Source organism: Uranotaenia lowii, chromosome 1, assembly GCF_029784155.1.
Source record: "Uranotaenia lowii strain MFRU-FL chromosome 1, ASM2978415v1, whole genome shotgun sequence".
NCBI classification, from domain to species: Eukaryota; Metazoa; Arthropoda; class Insecta; order Diptera; family Culicidae; genus Uranotaenia; species Uranotaenia lowii.
Window position 1 is genome coordinate 197606664 of NC_073691.1, and position 15952 is coordinate 197622615.

Genomic DNA, 15952 nt, shown 5'->3' on the forward strand with positions numbered 1-15952 from the left:
CGGATAAAATGGCAGTGTCACGTTTTTTCGCAAAACTTGGTGGTAGGAGAAAAATCAAAACATCAACAAAGATCGGAGAATAACAATCTTAAACCCGGGCAATGACCCCTATTTTGAAACAACGTCAGAGTTGAGGTTTGCCTTTAATGAGCTTGTAGTACTTGTAGCGTATCCCTCCTCATATTTTAATTCTCTGATTATTCTTATACAAAAGAAGGGCTCTTAAGCTCTTTTTGCCTGGATGCTTTACAAACATTAGAGCAATCTCACGAAAGAAAATAGAATACTAAGTTTTTTTTTCTGTTCAACGCTCTGAATTAACTAAGTGAAGAAAACTCTACCAACTAAGTTTTAGGTTTTTTTTTTTGGAAAATCGTTTGTAGAATTTCGAGTTGGCAGCGTCTATCAGTGAAAAATCTGACCTATATATTTCTCAATTAAAAAGCTTGTTATGTTGAAAAGCAAAAAGCGACGATCTTTTTTAACTATGTGATTTAGTGTTTTTGGTGGCATGTTGGTTTGAATTAGTTCGCTTTAAATTTTATCGAATCAGCAGCTTTTTTTAAATTAATTTAAAGACGCATTAAAAGATAAATAACATAACATCAAAAATAACCAACAAAAGTGAAAAGAAAAAAAATAAAACCTGTGTAATATGGTTTCGTATGGCTGTGACGAATTATCCATGGACATAACATTTCTCATTTAAGATTTTTGGAAACCCCCTCTACTCACCTACTAAGAGATGACCAAATTTTTTTTTTACAGACAACGCATCTCGACGTTTGATGAATTTTTAAGTCATTTGGCATCAAAATTAAAATTTTGATATTTTCGATTTCCTTTTGTTCCTCCTTGTTATTGAAGTTCGTTATTCAGTAACGATGAAAACAAATGATCCATTCCAGCGTGACGTCACAACGTTCATGCGTACATAAAAAAGTTGTTGGAATAATCGGCAATCGAAGAATGCTGGCTACTCGTCACCTCTATGGAAACGGAAGTTATCTTTAATAAACAACCGTGAAAATTTTCTCAGTCTACATTAAGCTCTCCACCAAGCTGCTAATAAATCTTTCCACTGTTAAATTCTGTTTAACTTATTTAAACCAATTATCAAGAGTCAAGAGGTTATGGGCGACTCACGCAAACATCCGGTCCACGGGGTCCCGCAGTTCTTGGGTACCGGCTTTGACAATTGGCTTGGAAGCTTACTTGAAATCGGTGAATCTTTTGGACGTGGTCAAGAACGATCCCCCGGCGGTTCCGGCTGAACGTGCTAAGTGCCTGCAGAAGGACGGAAAGGCGACGTATTTGCTAATTTCGTTCATTCACGATGACCTGCTGGACCTTGTACGCTAGCTGAAAATGGTTGAAGGATCGTCAGCGAATGACCATTTGAAGATCTTCGAAGACCTTATTCGTCAGCTGAAGTTGGCCGGAGCGAAGCTAGAAGAAAACAACGTTGTTGCTCAGCTTTTTGCCACTCTTCACGAATCGTTTGATCCATTAGTTACCGCCTTGGAAAATCTTTTAGAGGAAAATCTGAAACTGGACGTTGTTCGAGAGCGCCTTCTTGCAGAGGAATTAAAGAAAACGGACCGAGTTGCAGATTCGAACCAAGAAAAACCTGCTGCTTTTCAAGGATCGAAACAGAGGACGGTGTTCGTTAAGTTCACGGGAAAGTGCAGACGTTGCCAAAAAAATGGGACATAAGGCCAAAGATTGTCGTGTCAAGCTCACGTCGGACGGACGAGCTGAAGCTTATGCTGCAAGTGGAGGTAAAGCGATAGCCTTCATGACTGGAAGGAGTTTTTCCGAACGAGAGACGGGTGTCGTGTCCTTCAAATTGAACTCTGGGGCCACGGACCACCTCGTGAACGTGAAACACTGTTTCGCTGACCTTACGAAGCTGAAGGTACCGGTGATCATAAATGTGGCGAAAGATGATCAGTCGTTGATATCCTGGCATCGAGGAACAATTACGGGCGTCAATAAGGAAGGCGTCAAATTGGTCCTGAAAGATGTTCTGTTTGTTCCTGATCTTCGAGAAAATTTTCTCTCTATGAAGAAGATGGCGAAAGCAAATTTGGACGTTACTTTCAAGAAAACGTAAGCAACTGTGTGGTACGACGGCAAGCTGATCGGAAAATGTCCCATGCGTGGCGACCTTTACGAGCCAGATTTGGTCCTCGATACTGTGGCGGCCAACTTGTGTGTAGCTGTGAGCGGCAATCTATGGCACCGTCGACTTGGCCATTTGGGCATCCAGAATTTGCAAGCACTTGTAAAGCACGACATGGTAACAGGTATTTCCGAGGAACCAGGTAAATTGGATTTTTGTGATATATGTGTTCTTAGAAAGCAGTGGCGAGAACCATTCTCGGGTACAAGAGTCCGTGCTTCAAGACCTTTAGAGAGAGTTCACTCCGACGTGTGTGGTCCTATCACACCGGCAGCTTGGGATGGTTCTCGGTACTTTGTCTCGTTTATTGACAATTTCACGCACTTCGCAGTAGTGTATCCCCTCAAGAAGAAGTCCGAGGTATCCCAACGGTTCCGAGAGTACGAAGCGATGGCAACTGTCGCTCTAGGACATTCGATTTCGAAACTGATTGTGGATCACGGCAGAGAGTATTGCTCCGAAGACCAGCGGGAGTTTTACGTGTCCAAAGGTATCCAGGTTGAGCCAACTGCAGCGTATACACTACAGCAAAATGGTGTGTCAGAACGATCAATCGAACAATCATCGAGAAGGTTCGTGCGATGTTGTCCGAATCTCAAACTCCGAAGTACCTGTGGAACGAAGTGATTCTGGCTGCGGTGTACCTAACCAACAGAAGTCCAACGAGTGCTCTATCTTGCCGGAAGACCCCTGCGGAAATTTAGATAGGCCACAAGCCAGACCTGAGCAAACTTCGCGTTCTTGGCTGTAAAGCGTATGCTTGGGTGGCGGCGCAACAGAGAAGAAAACTGGACCCGAAAATCAACTGGCTGTGATGGTCCAAATGCTTACCGTCTGTGGAATCCAGAGAAGAAGGAATTGTTCTTGTCAAGAGACGTCAAGTTTGATGAAAATAGTTTTCCGTTTGCTCCTAAGGTTCCTTGCGAAAGTCCGTCGAGTGTGGTCCCTATTCAATATGATGACGTTGACGAAACCGGAGCGCTCCCTTCGCAAACAGACCGTGGTTCGAACCTCGATATGGTAATCCCGAGGCGCGGCGAACGGGAGCGCAAGCTCCCCGGTAAGTTAAAAGACTTTGTTGTTGGAAGACTTTTCACTGCCGCGCAATCCTGTCCTACAGATATCGTTCCAAACGTTGATGCTGTTTTGGAACAATATGAGGTCGAACGTTCCATTTCCGATGCTCCTGAGGCGTATAAGGACATTGCTGGGCGAGACGATGAGGTTTTCTGGAGGCAAGCGGTCGATGAAGAACTGAAGTCCCTGGCTGACAACCACGTGTGGCGGCTGGTAGAACGACCAGCTGGCGTGGTTCCTCTCAAATCCAAATGGGTGTTCCGGGTCAAGCAAGACGAAAATGGAAAACCTGTGCGATACAAGGCTCGTTTAGTCGCTAAAGGTTTCCTGCAGAAGGCTGGCGTCGATTATAGCGAAACTTATTCCCCTGTTGCTAAGTTGGCGACAATACGAACCGTTCTGGCTGTAGCGGTGCACCGGAAGATGTTCATCAATCAACTCGATGTCAAGACGGCGTTCCTGTACGGTGAACTAGAAGAAGACGTCTATTTAGCCATACAGGATGGAGTCACCGCAAATCCGAATCTTGTGTGCAAGTTGGAACGATCACTGTATGGACTTAAGCAAAGCCCACGATGTTGGAATAATAAACTGAATGACCTCCTGAATGGTTTTCGGTTTTACGCGTTCCTGCCATGATTATTGCTTATATACCCGAATCGACGATCGAGGGCAGGTGTATATCGTCATCTACGTTGACGACCTGCTCATCGTTGGCGATCGTCTGGAGCTGATGAAGCAGATCAAGCTATTCCTTTCCAAAAACCTTCAGATGACGGACCTTGGGCAAGTGAATCACTTTCTCGGAATCAAGATCGGATATGATCGTACTGCTGGTTTGATGTCTCTGAGTCAAGAAGTCGCTGTGGATCGTGTGTTGACGAAATTCGGCATGGAAGATTGCAACCACGTGAAAGCACCAATGGAGAAGGCCTGTTTTCTACCAACGAATGAAGGAAATCCGGTCTACCATCCTTATCGTGAGCTACTTGGCAGTCTCATGTATACAAAGCTATGTGTCCGTCCCGATATTACACTCGCCGTTGCATACTTGGGACGTTTCCAAAGTCAACCTGGCGAAGCACACAGGCAAGCGCTGAAAAGAGTGGTCCGATACATGAAAGGCACGAAGAACCTCAAGCTCCAATTCAAGCGAGACGAAAAGGCTGAAGTACTGATCGGGTACGCTGATGCAGATTGGGCGTCGGATACTGAAGATATGAAATCCGTGAGCGGTTATGTCTTCAAGGTATTCGGCAATACGGTGTCCTGGGCCAGTAGGAAGCAACAAATGATTGCATTGTCATCATGTGAGGCAGAGTATGCAGCCTTAAGCGTAGCTGCTTCCGAACAACTGTGGCTACAAGGAATCTTAGAAGATCTGCAGCAAGTTCCCCCTGGTAAACCGTTCAAGATTTTTGAAGACAATCATGGCTGCATTGCGATGGCCACACACACCGAGAACAAGCGTGTGAAGCACATTGATGTGAAACACCATTTCCTGCGAGATCATGTGGCACACGGAAGGCTGCAGATCGCAGAAACAGGAACAGCTAACCAACTTGCAGATGCGTTCACCAAAGCACTGGAACCTGGCCGTTTCTGCGACCTGCGGCCCCTCCTGGGATTGACCGATTCAGGGCGGGTGTTTGAATAATCGGCAGTCGAAGAATGCTGGTTACTGGTCACCTTTATTAAAACGGAAGTTTTCTGTAATAAACAACCGTGAAAATTTTCTCAGTCTACATTAAGCTCTCCACCAAGCTGCTAATAAATCTTTCCACTGTTAAATTCTGTTTAACTTATTTAAACCAATTATCAAGAATCAAGAAAAGTAATGATGCAAAATAAAAGGTTTCGAGAATTCATTGAGGGTACCCAAAGAAATTGTATTATTTGGATGCACCCGAAGAAAGTTACAAGCCGCCAAATTTCCCATAGAGTCATATTGACAGTCAAGAGCGGATTAGGGTTAAGAAAGTAAGGTTGGCGAATGTCTACTATAAAAATCATAAGAATTTCGAACTAAGTAAATTTTTTGCTGAGCATGATATGGTAGCTGATCTACAGGATTTTTTGAAGTATTTTTTTCTAAGAGCATTCTAGAGAAATATTGCCTGGAAATCATGTTTTAGTTTGTCACAAATTTTCGAACACTTTAAATTTTCTATCGATTGGGAGTCAAGAGATTCGATCGAGACATATTTAATCAAAATGACGTGTGACGACGGCCTTGTTGCAACTTCACGATTTATCCGTTCGTCATCCTCCGTAGCCAACGTCACCCGACTAAGAGAATACAACTATAGCTGCGATTTCGGATAAACAAAAAAAAATCCGAAAAACCAAACCCACGCACCAATTAATCGGCTGCTGCTCTAGCTTCTCTCTTGATTCCTTCTAAAACCATAATACATTTCGATCCGGTCAAATGCCTCCCGCCAGGAAACGTTAACGATCCCCCCTGCCCGGACAAACTAAATTGTGTCTACGCCAATCGTGTTTTCTTCGACGACGGCGTCGTATAGGAGATATGACGAACGGAATGGAGCGATCAGTTAAATTGAATTAAATTGATACCAATCAGTTCGTTGAGAGCCAACACGCCAACTTTCTTGCTCGATGAAGCCATGCGTAAGTACTGGATGGCTGGCTTAAAGAAAGTGTCGCTATGAGGAATTTACTATAAAATAGTAGTACCAGTCTTTTCGCGTGAATAAAAAATCTTATAGTATAGAAACAGATTGACCTTTGGATATAAAGTCGTGTGAGGTGTATCGTGTATTTGCATGCCCCTCGCTATGCTCCCCGGAAATATTACTCAACTATGTCGGTTAATACGATTCCTGGTCAAGTGGCAATTGCAACGAGTTACTGTGAAGATTCGCTTATGAAATCTCCAATCGTTTATGCCGCTCCATAGTTGGGAGCAGTAATAGAATTAAAGAAGATGAATCACACACTCATGACTTCGCATTTAAAATCTAGTGTAACTTTTCAAAATGTTCCAAGATTACAATGCAAACTGATGATAGTCATCAAGTCGCATGGTGTTTGAATAACACTTTGTTTTTAATTTCGTAAATAGGGCACACGATCCTTGTAAATGTTCTGATTGTACACTTATAATCGAAAAATTTCATAGTTGTCTCACAATACGCGCGCTGTCGTTGGTCCAGGTTACGGTAGTGCAAAAGTCAGCTCAAAACTCAACAACCACAGCCTGACTATATAATTAAAACGACTGCGAAAACGTTCCCTCCTTCTACATATTGCGCTAGTAGGTAATTAGAAATATTCACCTCCAGTGCAGCGCGCGGGGTGCGCCAAATATAATTGATTATCGCCGTTTAGTTTGCCTGTAATTATTACAGCTGGTACTCAAAGTGTCAGCTGAGTGAACACAAAAAAATGTAACACAACGATTATACCCGGAATTTCTCAGCCTCGAGTCTCAGAAGAAAAAAAAACCACCCGACTGACAGGCAGCTTTAAGTTCCATTATTACTCTATTACCTACTGAACCCCGTTGCCGTTTAGCTAGCGGCAGCTGATAAAGCGTGCCTTCGGGAGATGATTGTTGTTATTGCTTGTGAAATCTTGTGTGTCAAACCCCTGTTTGACGCGGGGGACGACAGCTCAATTAAAGTATGTTCCACTCCCGCTCCGCCGCGGTACTTTTCCACTGTTGATTCGGTTTCGAAACGGGCTGAGCTAGTTTTGTCACGGTTTATCAATTTTAATTACTTTCCGAATAATGAGCATGACCTTCGATAGTTGACTGACAGCATCTAATTTGACACTTTTGATGATTCTTGAATTTTGGATTATGACGTGAAGGTACATAGACTGAGAAAAATTAATGTTGCCTTGAAATTAAAATGGAATGTCAAACCCATACTTTTTAGTCTAATATTTCTTATGTTCTTTCCACCTAACTTTCCTATCAGCATCAGCGTCTTATAGATTATTCAAAAAAGCCAATCATTCCTAAAACTACACTCAAAGTAAATAACTTCAATCCTCAATCTGATTTATGACGAATATCTTTGTTTCAAATTTAGAAGCCTAATGAGATTTTCAACCTTGATTTGAACGAATTTTGAAGATGTAATATGTTCTAATACTGTATTTGTAATTTGAACCTAAAACTTCTAACTTGAAACCAAAATTTTAGATAAAAAAAAAGTATATGTACCTAAAACTGAACCTGTATTTTTGAATTTTGATTCAGTTCTTTGATTCTCATTGAAAAATGCTCATATGGATACTAAAATAAACACAAATTTACAATCGATATAAAAAAAAATGGTCATCCAACCGAAAGGTAAATAACTCACCGCAAATATAGAGATGTACTGATTGATTTTTATTATCACTCCAGCATTATCTTCCTAAGAAAACAAAGTCCACGCACTGTAAGCATAATGACGCCGGTAGCACTTTCCATTCTACAGCAGTCCCTGTTTCTGCAAATCCAAGTACACCTTCTTGCTCAGAATGTTACCGCGGGAATCCTCGAACTCTTCCTCGTTCGATGGAATCCACATCTTGGAAAAGGTGGAATCCTTAACCTTATCCCACAGCAGCAGAGCGTCCTCGATTTTGGTAATGTTAGCGAAATGTGCCGTATTGGGAATGCCCAGGCAACGCATCCCGTGGGCATGACGCCACTCGCTGAAGTGATTCTGGAACGCTTTCGGCCCGTTGTACTTATAGTTGCCGCAAATCTCACACTCGTACGAAAAATGCAATTGGTGCAGTTTGTACAACCAGTACGGAATGGGCTTTCCGTCGTATCCGAGCGGAAGATTCTTCGGATTGTACGGAATTCCATCGTCATCGTCCGATTCCACCTCGTCCATGCTGTCCTCGTCGCTCTCATCCAGGGTGTAACGAGCTTGCTTCCGCTGCAAGTTGATTTTGGTCTCGTAAATCTGATCGTCGACCAGCTCGGCCAACCGGCCAATATGGTACTCCAGCAGGGCAATCTCTTTGTCCTTCTGGTTGAAAGCCATCAAACGGTGACAGTCCTGGTTCGAACGATTCTTTTCCTCCTTGCTAGCGAACAAGCGCTGTGCACGCTCTTCCAGTGTTCCACCACATTTCATACCCTTTGCCTGTCGAAATGGTTTTCAAATAAATAAGTCAAAAGAATCAACATCTGAAATTGAAAATTTTACCTGCAGAGCTGCTTTGAGACGATCCAACCCCAAATAGGTCAAATCCTCCCACTTAGCAAATTCGTTCAGATTAATCAGGGCCTCTTCCTCCAGATCCTTGGGCCGCTCCCAACCAGCTACGTCGCCATTTTTCCAGAGATCCTCGAACTGCAGCTCGTTCCGCTTGATGGTATGCTCCAGCTCAAAAAACAGCGGCCGGCTCCGGGTAATAAACCCGTACAAATAGTCGTGTAAAAGTTCCAAATATTTTTTGTATTTCAAATTCTTCTGCTTCTTCGGAACTTCCCCAAATTTATTGAACTCGGACAGATACGTAATGTAGTCAATTTTGTCCAAGCACCTCAGATTGATGTAGCTGTCGTAGCATTCGTGCAGATCCAAATACTGGCCGTAATTCTCCACGTCACTGAATTTCACAACCTCGGCCAGATAGGCCGGGTCGTTGAGCTGCTCCCGCAGTTTCGAAAACTCAATCGACGACGGAATCGCAACATTGTTCCCGTGATTCTGGTGGAACTCCACCAGCGAATTGAACTGGCTGTAGAATTCCTTGAACTCGTTGATGCTCATGTTGCTGATTTCCTGCTTCCGCTCCCCGTCCTTATCCTGGTACAGCTCCAGCAGCGACTTGCTGCAACTCTGGTACCGTTCCAGGTAAATTTTTATCCGATGATCAGCCAGCACCTTTTCCTTGGTCTGGAAACAATCGATATAAAATTTGTAAACAAACCCCCAAGCTCCATGATTTTTATCGCAAAACTTACCGTCTTTTTTGGCATCTGAAGCTCCTCGGACATGGCCATCACCAGCCGGTCGCATTCCTCGTGCAGACGCCGTTGGATTTCGAAGATTGTTTCCATGTTTTGTGGAGGAAAATAGAAAAAACTTTAATTTTTGAAAAACAATCCGACCAAAGACGGAAACAACGCGACCCAAACGATTTGACAGTTCGATCTGGAATGAACTGTGAGTGGGAGGAAACATTGCGGGAGAATGCGAGAGTCGCCAAACGATTCATTCGCTCGCTGAGAGAATGAGTTACTGGGAAGAGAATGAACTCGGTGTTTGAGTTCTTTCAAAGGTGCTCACTGAACAGTGAGCGAAAATGGAATTTTATGTGAACAGTTCTTAAGAGTAACATCAATTTTTTTGTACTTACATTTTTTTTGTGAACTGTTTGGAGTTTCAACGAAAACCCAACACGTAAAACATGTATTTATGTATCTTTCTGTCGCTTTTAAATTGATTATTTAATTTTAAAAAATTGCAGTAATTCAATTTAATTTAGAATTAATTTAAATTATCTTAATGTAACATGTAACTGTTTTACAAGGTCGGGAATAGAGGAACCAGTTTACCATTTTGACTATAGCTCCTTTTTATTAACCGTTTTCCCTTTTCTCTTTTAACCTTTCAGTGGTATACGCAGACTACGCTTCATCCGGTCGATCCCTGCAGTTCCTCGAAGACTATATCAACAAAGAGGTGCTACCGGCATTCGGTGATACCAACTGCATTTCCGCCGTCACCGGTCTTCAGTCCCACTTGTATGAGTAAGTGATAGGTATATAATACTGTATTTATTTCCTGAACTTCTATTGTGTTTTCGTCTTGCCTTTGTAGCAACGAAGCTCGGGATTTGGTGCGGGCAGCCGTCGGAGCGACACCGGAAGACGATGTCGTGTTCTGTGATAACCCTGCTGAGCGATTGTGTTTCCTGCTAACCAATAGTAGCATACAGTTTTGTGATAACAACAACAGTGGCCGCTCGATGCCACCGATACTGTTCGTCAGCACGTCGGAACCTATCCGTAATCTGAAGCCCTGGCTGGATGCCGGTTGGCACGTGGAGCGTATTGCCAAAAACCATGAGGGTTTCTTGGACCTGGTGGATCTGGAAAAGCGACTGCTCCAATACTCGGAAGCTAAACGATTAATGGTTGGGATGTTTTCAGGCGCTTCCCGGTTAACGGGGATCTTGGCAGATGATGTGGCAACCACTATTCTGCTGCATCAGTATGATGCGCTTTCGATTTGGGACCACAGCGTAGCAGCTTCCTGCGCACCGATCGTGACCAATCCGGTGCTACCGGGAGCTCAGAAAGATTCTTTATTCTTCCACTGCAATCGAATGATCGGAGGTGTTCAAGCTCCAGGTGTTTTAATAATCAAAAAGCGTTTGATCGAAAACAGTGTTTCGTTATTGGCCGATACGGTTGGAGTAGTCGGAGCAGTACGAGCAGGGCTAGTTCTACAATTAAAAGAATCGCTAGGAGTGCAGGCTATCATGAACCGCATGGAAAAAATTTGCAAACAAATGTTAGCACACGTGAGAACTATACCGGAAATAACTCTGCTCGGGCCTCCTTGTACTACGGCCAAGCGCTTAACGACACTGTGTTTTATGGTGCATCATCCCAGGGGAGCTTTTTTGCACCATCGATTTGTAGTGGCCGTTTTGAACGACGTTTTTGGCGTTCAGGCAACCGCAGATAACATGATAGCAGATTTACTCGGAATCAATCCGCAGCTGGCTGTGGAATATGAGAAAATACTCAACGATGACTCACTCAAAGCGTCCAGCATACATCCTGGATATGTGAGGATAACGCTACCATTTTTCATGACCGAAACCGAAGTCGCTTTCATATTGGAAGCTCTCAAAATGGTAGCGACCGAGGCGTGGAAATTGTTACCACAGTACGAAGTAGACGATAACACCGGTGAATGGCGACATCATTCGAACTCGCTGGCTAAGGAACGTAAATGGCTTGGAGCGATCCGATATACCGACGGTAAAATGTTGTTCTCCGACCGTCGTATTTCTGGTCCAGGAACGTTTCCACAAAGCTACTCGGACTGTCTGCAAACGGCAAGGAATTTGTTCAATCGCTCTCGAAAAATGGCACTGCGGTCTGCCTCCGACGAAATCATTCTGAAGCTGCCACATGCTGCAGTGGAAAACCTTCGTTGGTACATGCTTCCGGGAGAGGCCCACGAACTGCTGCTGGGTCATTCTCATCGGGTCAAAAATTCGGTGCCTTTCGATCCTAGTCGAGGTAAGTTACCTTTTTTTTCTTAAATGAAAATACTAATTTCACAGTTGTTTGATAGTTCCAGAAAATCCGTCACTTCTGATGATCCATCGGCACCACAGTCTGTCGGCACTCGATATTAAACGATTCAAAAGCCGCAGCCTTCCGGCGTCTCCGTTACAGCTTTCGATCCGTCGACAGCATTCGGTTTCGCCTCAACAATCACACAGTCCAACTCCGACGCCAACATCATCTCCCCCGACCGTTCGCTTTTCTTTGGGTGGTGAGGTCGGCAGCTATAGTCCACCACCGCAAGTCACAAATCTTGTCGTCAACGAGTCCAGTACCAGTCGAAATAGGTATGTCCTTTGTGCGTCGATGTCCCTCCTTTTTTGTAGTGTATAAAGAGTGTATCAGTTTATTCTTTAATATTTTATCTGAAACGCATGTGTTACGTGACTAAACCCAATGATAGTCATTTTTATAGCAAAATAACCAGCAACTAGAACATTTGATCTAAATTGTTTGTATATTTTCGATCAAAATTCGGCAATCACGCACACACAGATGCAATAGTTGGAGCTCGCCTATGAATACGGTAGTTCTTAGAAGTCCTACTGGTAGCAGTCCGGAACCGGCCAAGAGCGGCTCTACTGCTACAACCAGTAGTGACCAAGGTGTCGTGTTCGGTGGTGGTGGTAGTAGTTACACAATACTCGCACCTCAAGCTCGCTACAGTTTGGGTTGGACTCAGCAGGTCCAGCAAAGACAGCGACAACTCTTAAACAATTCCACTCAGTATCCTACCATCTATGGGCGCACCCTAAGCCTGAGTGAAAGTCGCACTCTTACGTCCCCGGTTAGCACCATTGCTCCACTCGTGGTGCGGTCTAAGCAACGTTCATGTTCCTGCAGCAGCCAAACGGATCTTAGTATAGGTTCTGCCGAAGCACTAGCAGACAATAGTAGACGAGCTTCCCCGGCACCGAGCCTTCCGAATCTACGCACTGGAAGGTTAGACACATTGCGCGGTTGTTTGACAATCGCCATATCTTCATTGCTTTCTACATTGTGTTTCCATACCAATTGATAGCTTTGCAGTCTCCCGATTGTGGAGATTGGAGTATCATCATTGAATCCATATAGATGTTTCCGTAGTACTGTGTACGGTAGCCTTTCCCCCTCTCCACTCGCCAATATATGTGTGTATCGCTTTGGCTGATTCCCTCCCTGTCTCTATCTCCTTTCTATTCTATTGGTGTAGCGTGTTCATTTTCTGTGGTGTTGGTTTGTGATTTTTCTACGATTCTTTGACTAATTCAGTTCGGGTTATTTTCAGCAGTTGCAGCGAAAATGTGGAAGATATTCAGGCGTACGTTAAAGAAGTCACAAAGGAACTAGCAACGGAAATAAAGTCAGAAATCCGAGAAGTCATTTCCAAGGTTGAAGATGTTTTGGAGAGCACCGATAGTTTGGACATGAGTGGTGCCGCTTTCTCTTCATTGGGTAACATAAGGTAAGTAACCGTGTATTGGCGCTCCAGTTATCTGGCTGGCTATTTGTGATCAAGCTCACCCCTAGGAACTGGAAGTTTTATTGAAGAAGTTTGTGGACATTAGCCGAGCGTTAAAGAAGGGCTTGACTGATCGCATAGTCAAGTCTTTCTGGTTTGGGTTGTTTTGAGTTAGTAAAACCATTTAACAGTACTCAGGGTGTCGACTACCTGGAAAAACCTGGAAAATCAGGAAAAATCAGGGAATTCAATTTGCATCAGGGAAAATCAGGGAATTTCAGGGAATTTTTCCACCAATCAGGGAAAAATAATGATCCTGATTTTATTTGAAGAAATTGAAACGTCATAGTATCGATGCAAGTATCGATGGATGGGCCCAATGTAAACTGAGCCTTTTTACGTGAGTTAAAGCAGGATACCCAAAATAATGACTAGAAGCTTCTGGACTTGGGAAGTTGCGGATTACATATTTTACATGGCGCATTCAAAGATGGTATTCGCGCTACTGGCTGGGATATTCTCAAATATCTGAGAGGAAGCTACAACCTGATGAAGGATGTACCTACACGCCGCGCACTATATACACAGTATTCTAAAAGTACCGTGTTTCCGTTAAAGTTTTGCGCTCACCGTTGGTTAGAGAACGTGAGCGTTGCTCAGCGAGCAATAGTAATCACTCCACACATGAAAAAGTTTGTTAAAGGTGTTCAAAATGACAAGATAGAGCCGACATCCGATTCATATCGAGACGTTGTTGCATGCCTCAAGGATCCGCTTCTTCTGGTCAAATTGGCTTTCTTCGTATCCGTTGGAGGCTAAGTGGAACCTTCCTTACGAGAATTTCAGTCGGACAGTCCGATGGTACCTTTTCTGTACAATTCTTTGAGTCAAATGGTTCGAAAATATGCGTGAAGAATCAGTGGTGGCTAAACGACAAATCTATGATGCTGTTTTTTATGCTGGAGGGATAAAATCAGTCCAAATTTCCAACAAACTTATTCAAAGAGTTCGAAATTCACATGCTCTGTATTTGGAAGACAAAGATCGCCGCAAAAAAGAAGCTCTTGAATCAGATCAAACAAAGCTGATGAAGCGTCATCGAAAAGCGGAAGCAAAATCGCTTGAGGTGAAACGGAGGAAAATTTTGGAAGACGCACAGAAGAAGGCTGATAGCTTGCAAGAGAAAATTGTTATGTTGAAATCATAGAAATTTCTACAAGTGGATCCGAACTGGCTGACTTATCTTAAAATGTTTAATATCACCAATAATACTTTCATTAAAATTATTGTAATAAATTAGTGTTCTCTACTCAAAGCTTCCTGTGCGTTTATTTTCGGGGGAAATATATTTTTTATAACTTTAAGTTGCTTCCTCAGGTTGTTTTTCAAACCTGGAATTTTCTGGAAAAACGACTGGAAAATCAGGGAATTTTATTACCAGATATGAGTCGACACCCTGAGTACTGCACCGAACAGCTTTCGCAAGGGCTCGGAAACCTAATTTTTGTACACTCATTACTTACAGCTTCAACGACAGCAAGCGGGACTCTATCTCGGCCAGCGATGTGGTCGATTACCTGAAAGAATTCAGTAAGGGCATGATGATCGAAGTTAAATCGGAAATCCGAGATGCGGTCAATGCGGTGGATGAAATGATTTCACCCGAAAACTATCTTGGTCCTCGCAAAAACTCCCCACCCGATATTATGAAAACGGCGGGTGGAACCGGAGGACCAAAACTGTAAGTATTTTGTCAGTTATTGAAATTTGTAGAATATAATTTGTAAATTAAAATATATTTTTAGCCTAATCAAGCAGCGTTACAGTGATATTACGCCGGATCTACGGCGCCCAAAGTCGGCTGATAGCGACAAGCACAGGTCGGAATCATTTCCGAGACCGAATGCCCCGATCTCGGCCGTCCTAACTGCGCCCAGTGCAGAGAGTTCGGCACCCACATTTCCCTACACGGGAGCCATTGCCAAAACTTCTGCGGGGGATTTTAAATCTACCATGTCATCGCAGGACTCCGGCATCAACATGTGCTTCAGCGAGCACGAAGAGAAGTTGAAGTCGGCTCTGGGAGCTTCCGCAAAAGATAGGTAACTGACTGTCCCGAATGCGCCCAGTTGTAGGCTAGTGCTTTGATAGCTCATCACCGTACTTTGTTCTAGAAATCGTACAATTTCAGCTCAACTGGAAAGCGAACGCTGCCAGCCGGAAGTTCTGGCCTCTCAGAGAAGGGTAGTATCTGAATCGGCTGCCCCGACCGGATCATCGGTGGAAATACCGTCGACAGCAACGGTTTCTACAGATCACACCCGTCTTCCGTCCACCCCTGAGGTGGAGCTTGCGACCAACAGCAGTAGTGCTAATAACGGTGCCAAAAGTCCTCTCATCCGACAGCAAAACGTTCTGAAAAGTTCGCCCTCACAAGACATCGATTCAGACCAGTGCAGCCCAGATGTAATCAAGTGGCACAATCTACCCAAAGATATTTGGAAACAAGCCGCCGAGGTTAATGATTGAACATTATTGTCTTGCGTTGCTTGCGCTTGCCCCATATTGCACGAACTGTTACAAAAACTAACCCAAGTTTATATCTAATCCACGTACTAAATCTGCTGCTGCAAGCATTAATCCTTTGAAAAAACATTGAAATTGCATTTACGGATATTGGACGTCATCTAACACTTTCGCTACAAAAGTCAAAACCAACTAAGCAAAACCATAAATCGTACCTAGTTTTGTAGTATTAGAATTGGCACCAACCTTACAGTTAGTTTATCATTTAATTCGAAATTGGCGTTTTGAAAAATGAAAAACCACGTAATTAAAAAAGAATGGCTTTAAAATCTGATCGTTGCTTTCTTAAAAAGAAAATACATTATCTATTCCTTTCTTTTCTTTCGCTGGCCTTCATTTTTTCGAAATTTGCTTTCAAAATTCAATCTGAAAG

The 15952-nt window shown here is 43.4% G+C and overlaps 2 protein-coding genes across 6 annotated transcripts in view; one reads left to right on the forward strand and one right to left on the reverse strand.

Moving 5' to 3' along the window:
* LOC129742841 (uncharacterized) overlaps nt 1-15952 on the forward strand; it is a 127487-nt gene that overhangs the window by 109112 nt on the left and 2423 nt on the right. For 2 of the 5 annotated variants that reach the window (XM_055734780.1, XM_055734805.1), the window contains exons 2-9: nt 9863-9998; nt 10069-11504; nt 11560-11839; nt 12048-12494; nt 12820-12996; nt 14519-14734; nt 14799-15095; nt 15168-15510. In XM_055734780.1, coding sequence (XP_055590755.1) covers nt 9863-9998; nt 10069-11504; nt 11560-11839; nt 12048-12494; nt 12820-12996; nt 14519-14734; nt 14799-15095; nt 15168-15510 — 3332 coding nt within the window. The remainder of the gene's footprint in view (nt 1-9862; nt 9999-10068; nt 11505-11559; nt 11840-12047; nt 12495-12819; nt 12997-14518; nt 14735-14798; nt 15096-15167; nt 15511-15952) is intronic. The other 3 variants (XM_055734786.1, XM_055734792.1, XM_055734800.1) reach the window with 3 other exon arrangements.
* LOC129742865 (splicing factor 3A subunit 3-like) lies at nt 7644-12541 on the reverse strand. Its single transcript, XM_055734812.1, has 3 exons — nt 9210-12541; nt 8446-9141; nt 7644-8382 (listed from the first exon to the last, which is right to left on the reverse strand). The coding sequence occupies exons 1-3, from the start codon at nt 9303-9305 to the stop codon at nt 7714-7716; spliced, it is 1461 nt and encodes a 486-aa protein (XP_055590787.1). The 5' UTR covers nt 9306-12541; the 3' UTR covers nt 7644-7713.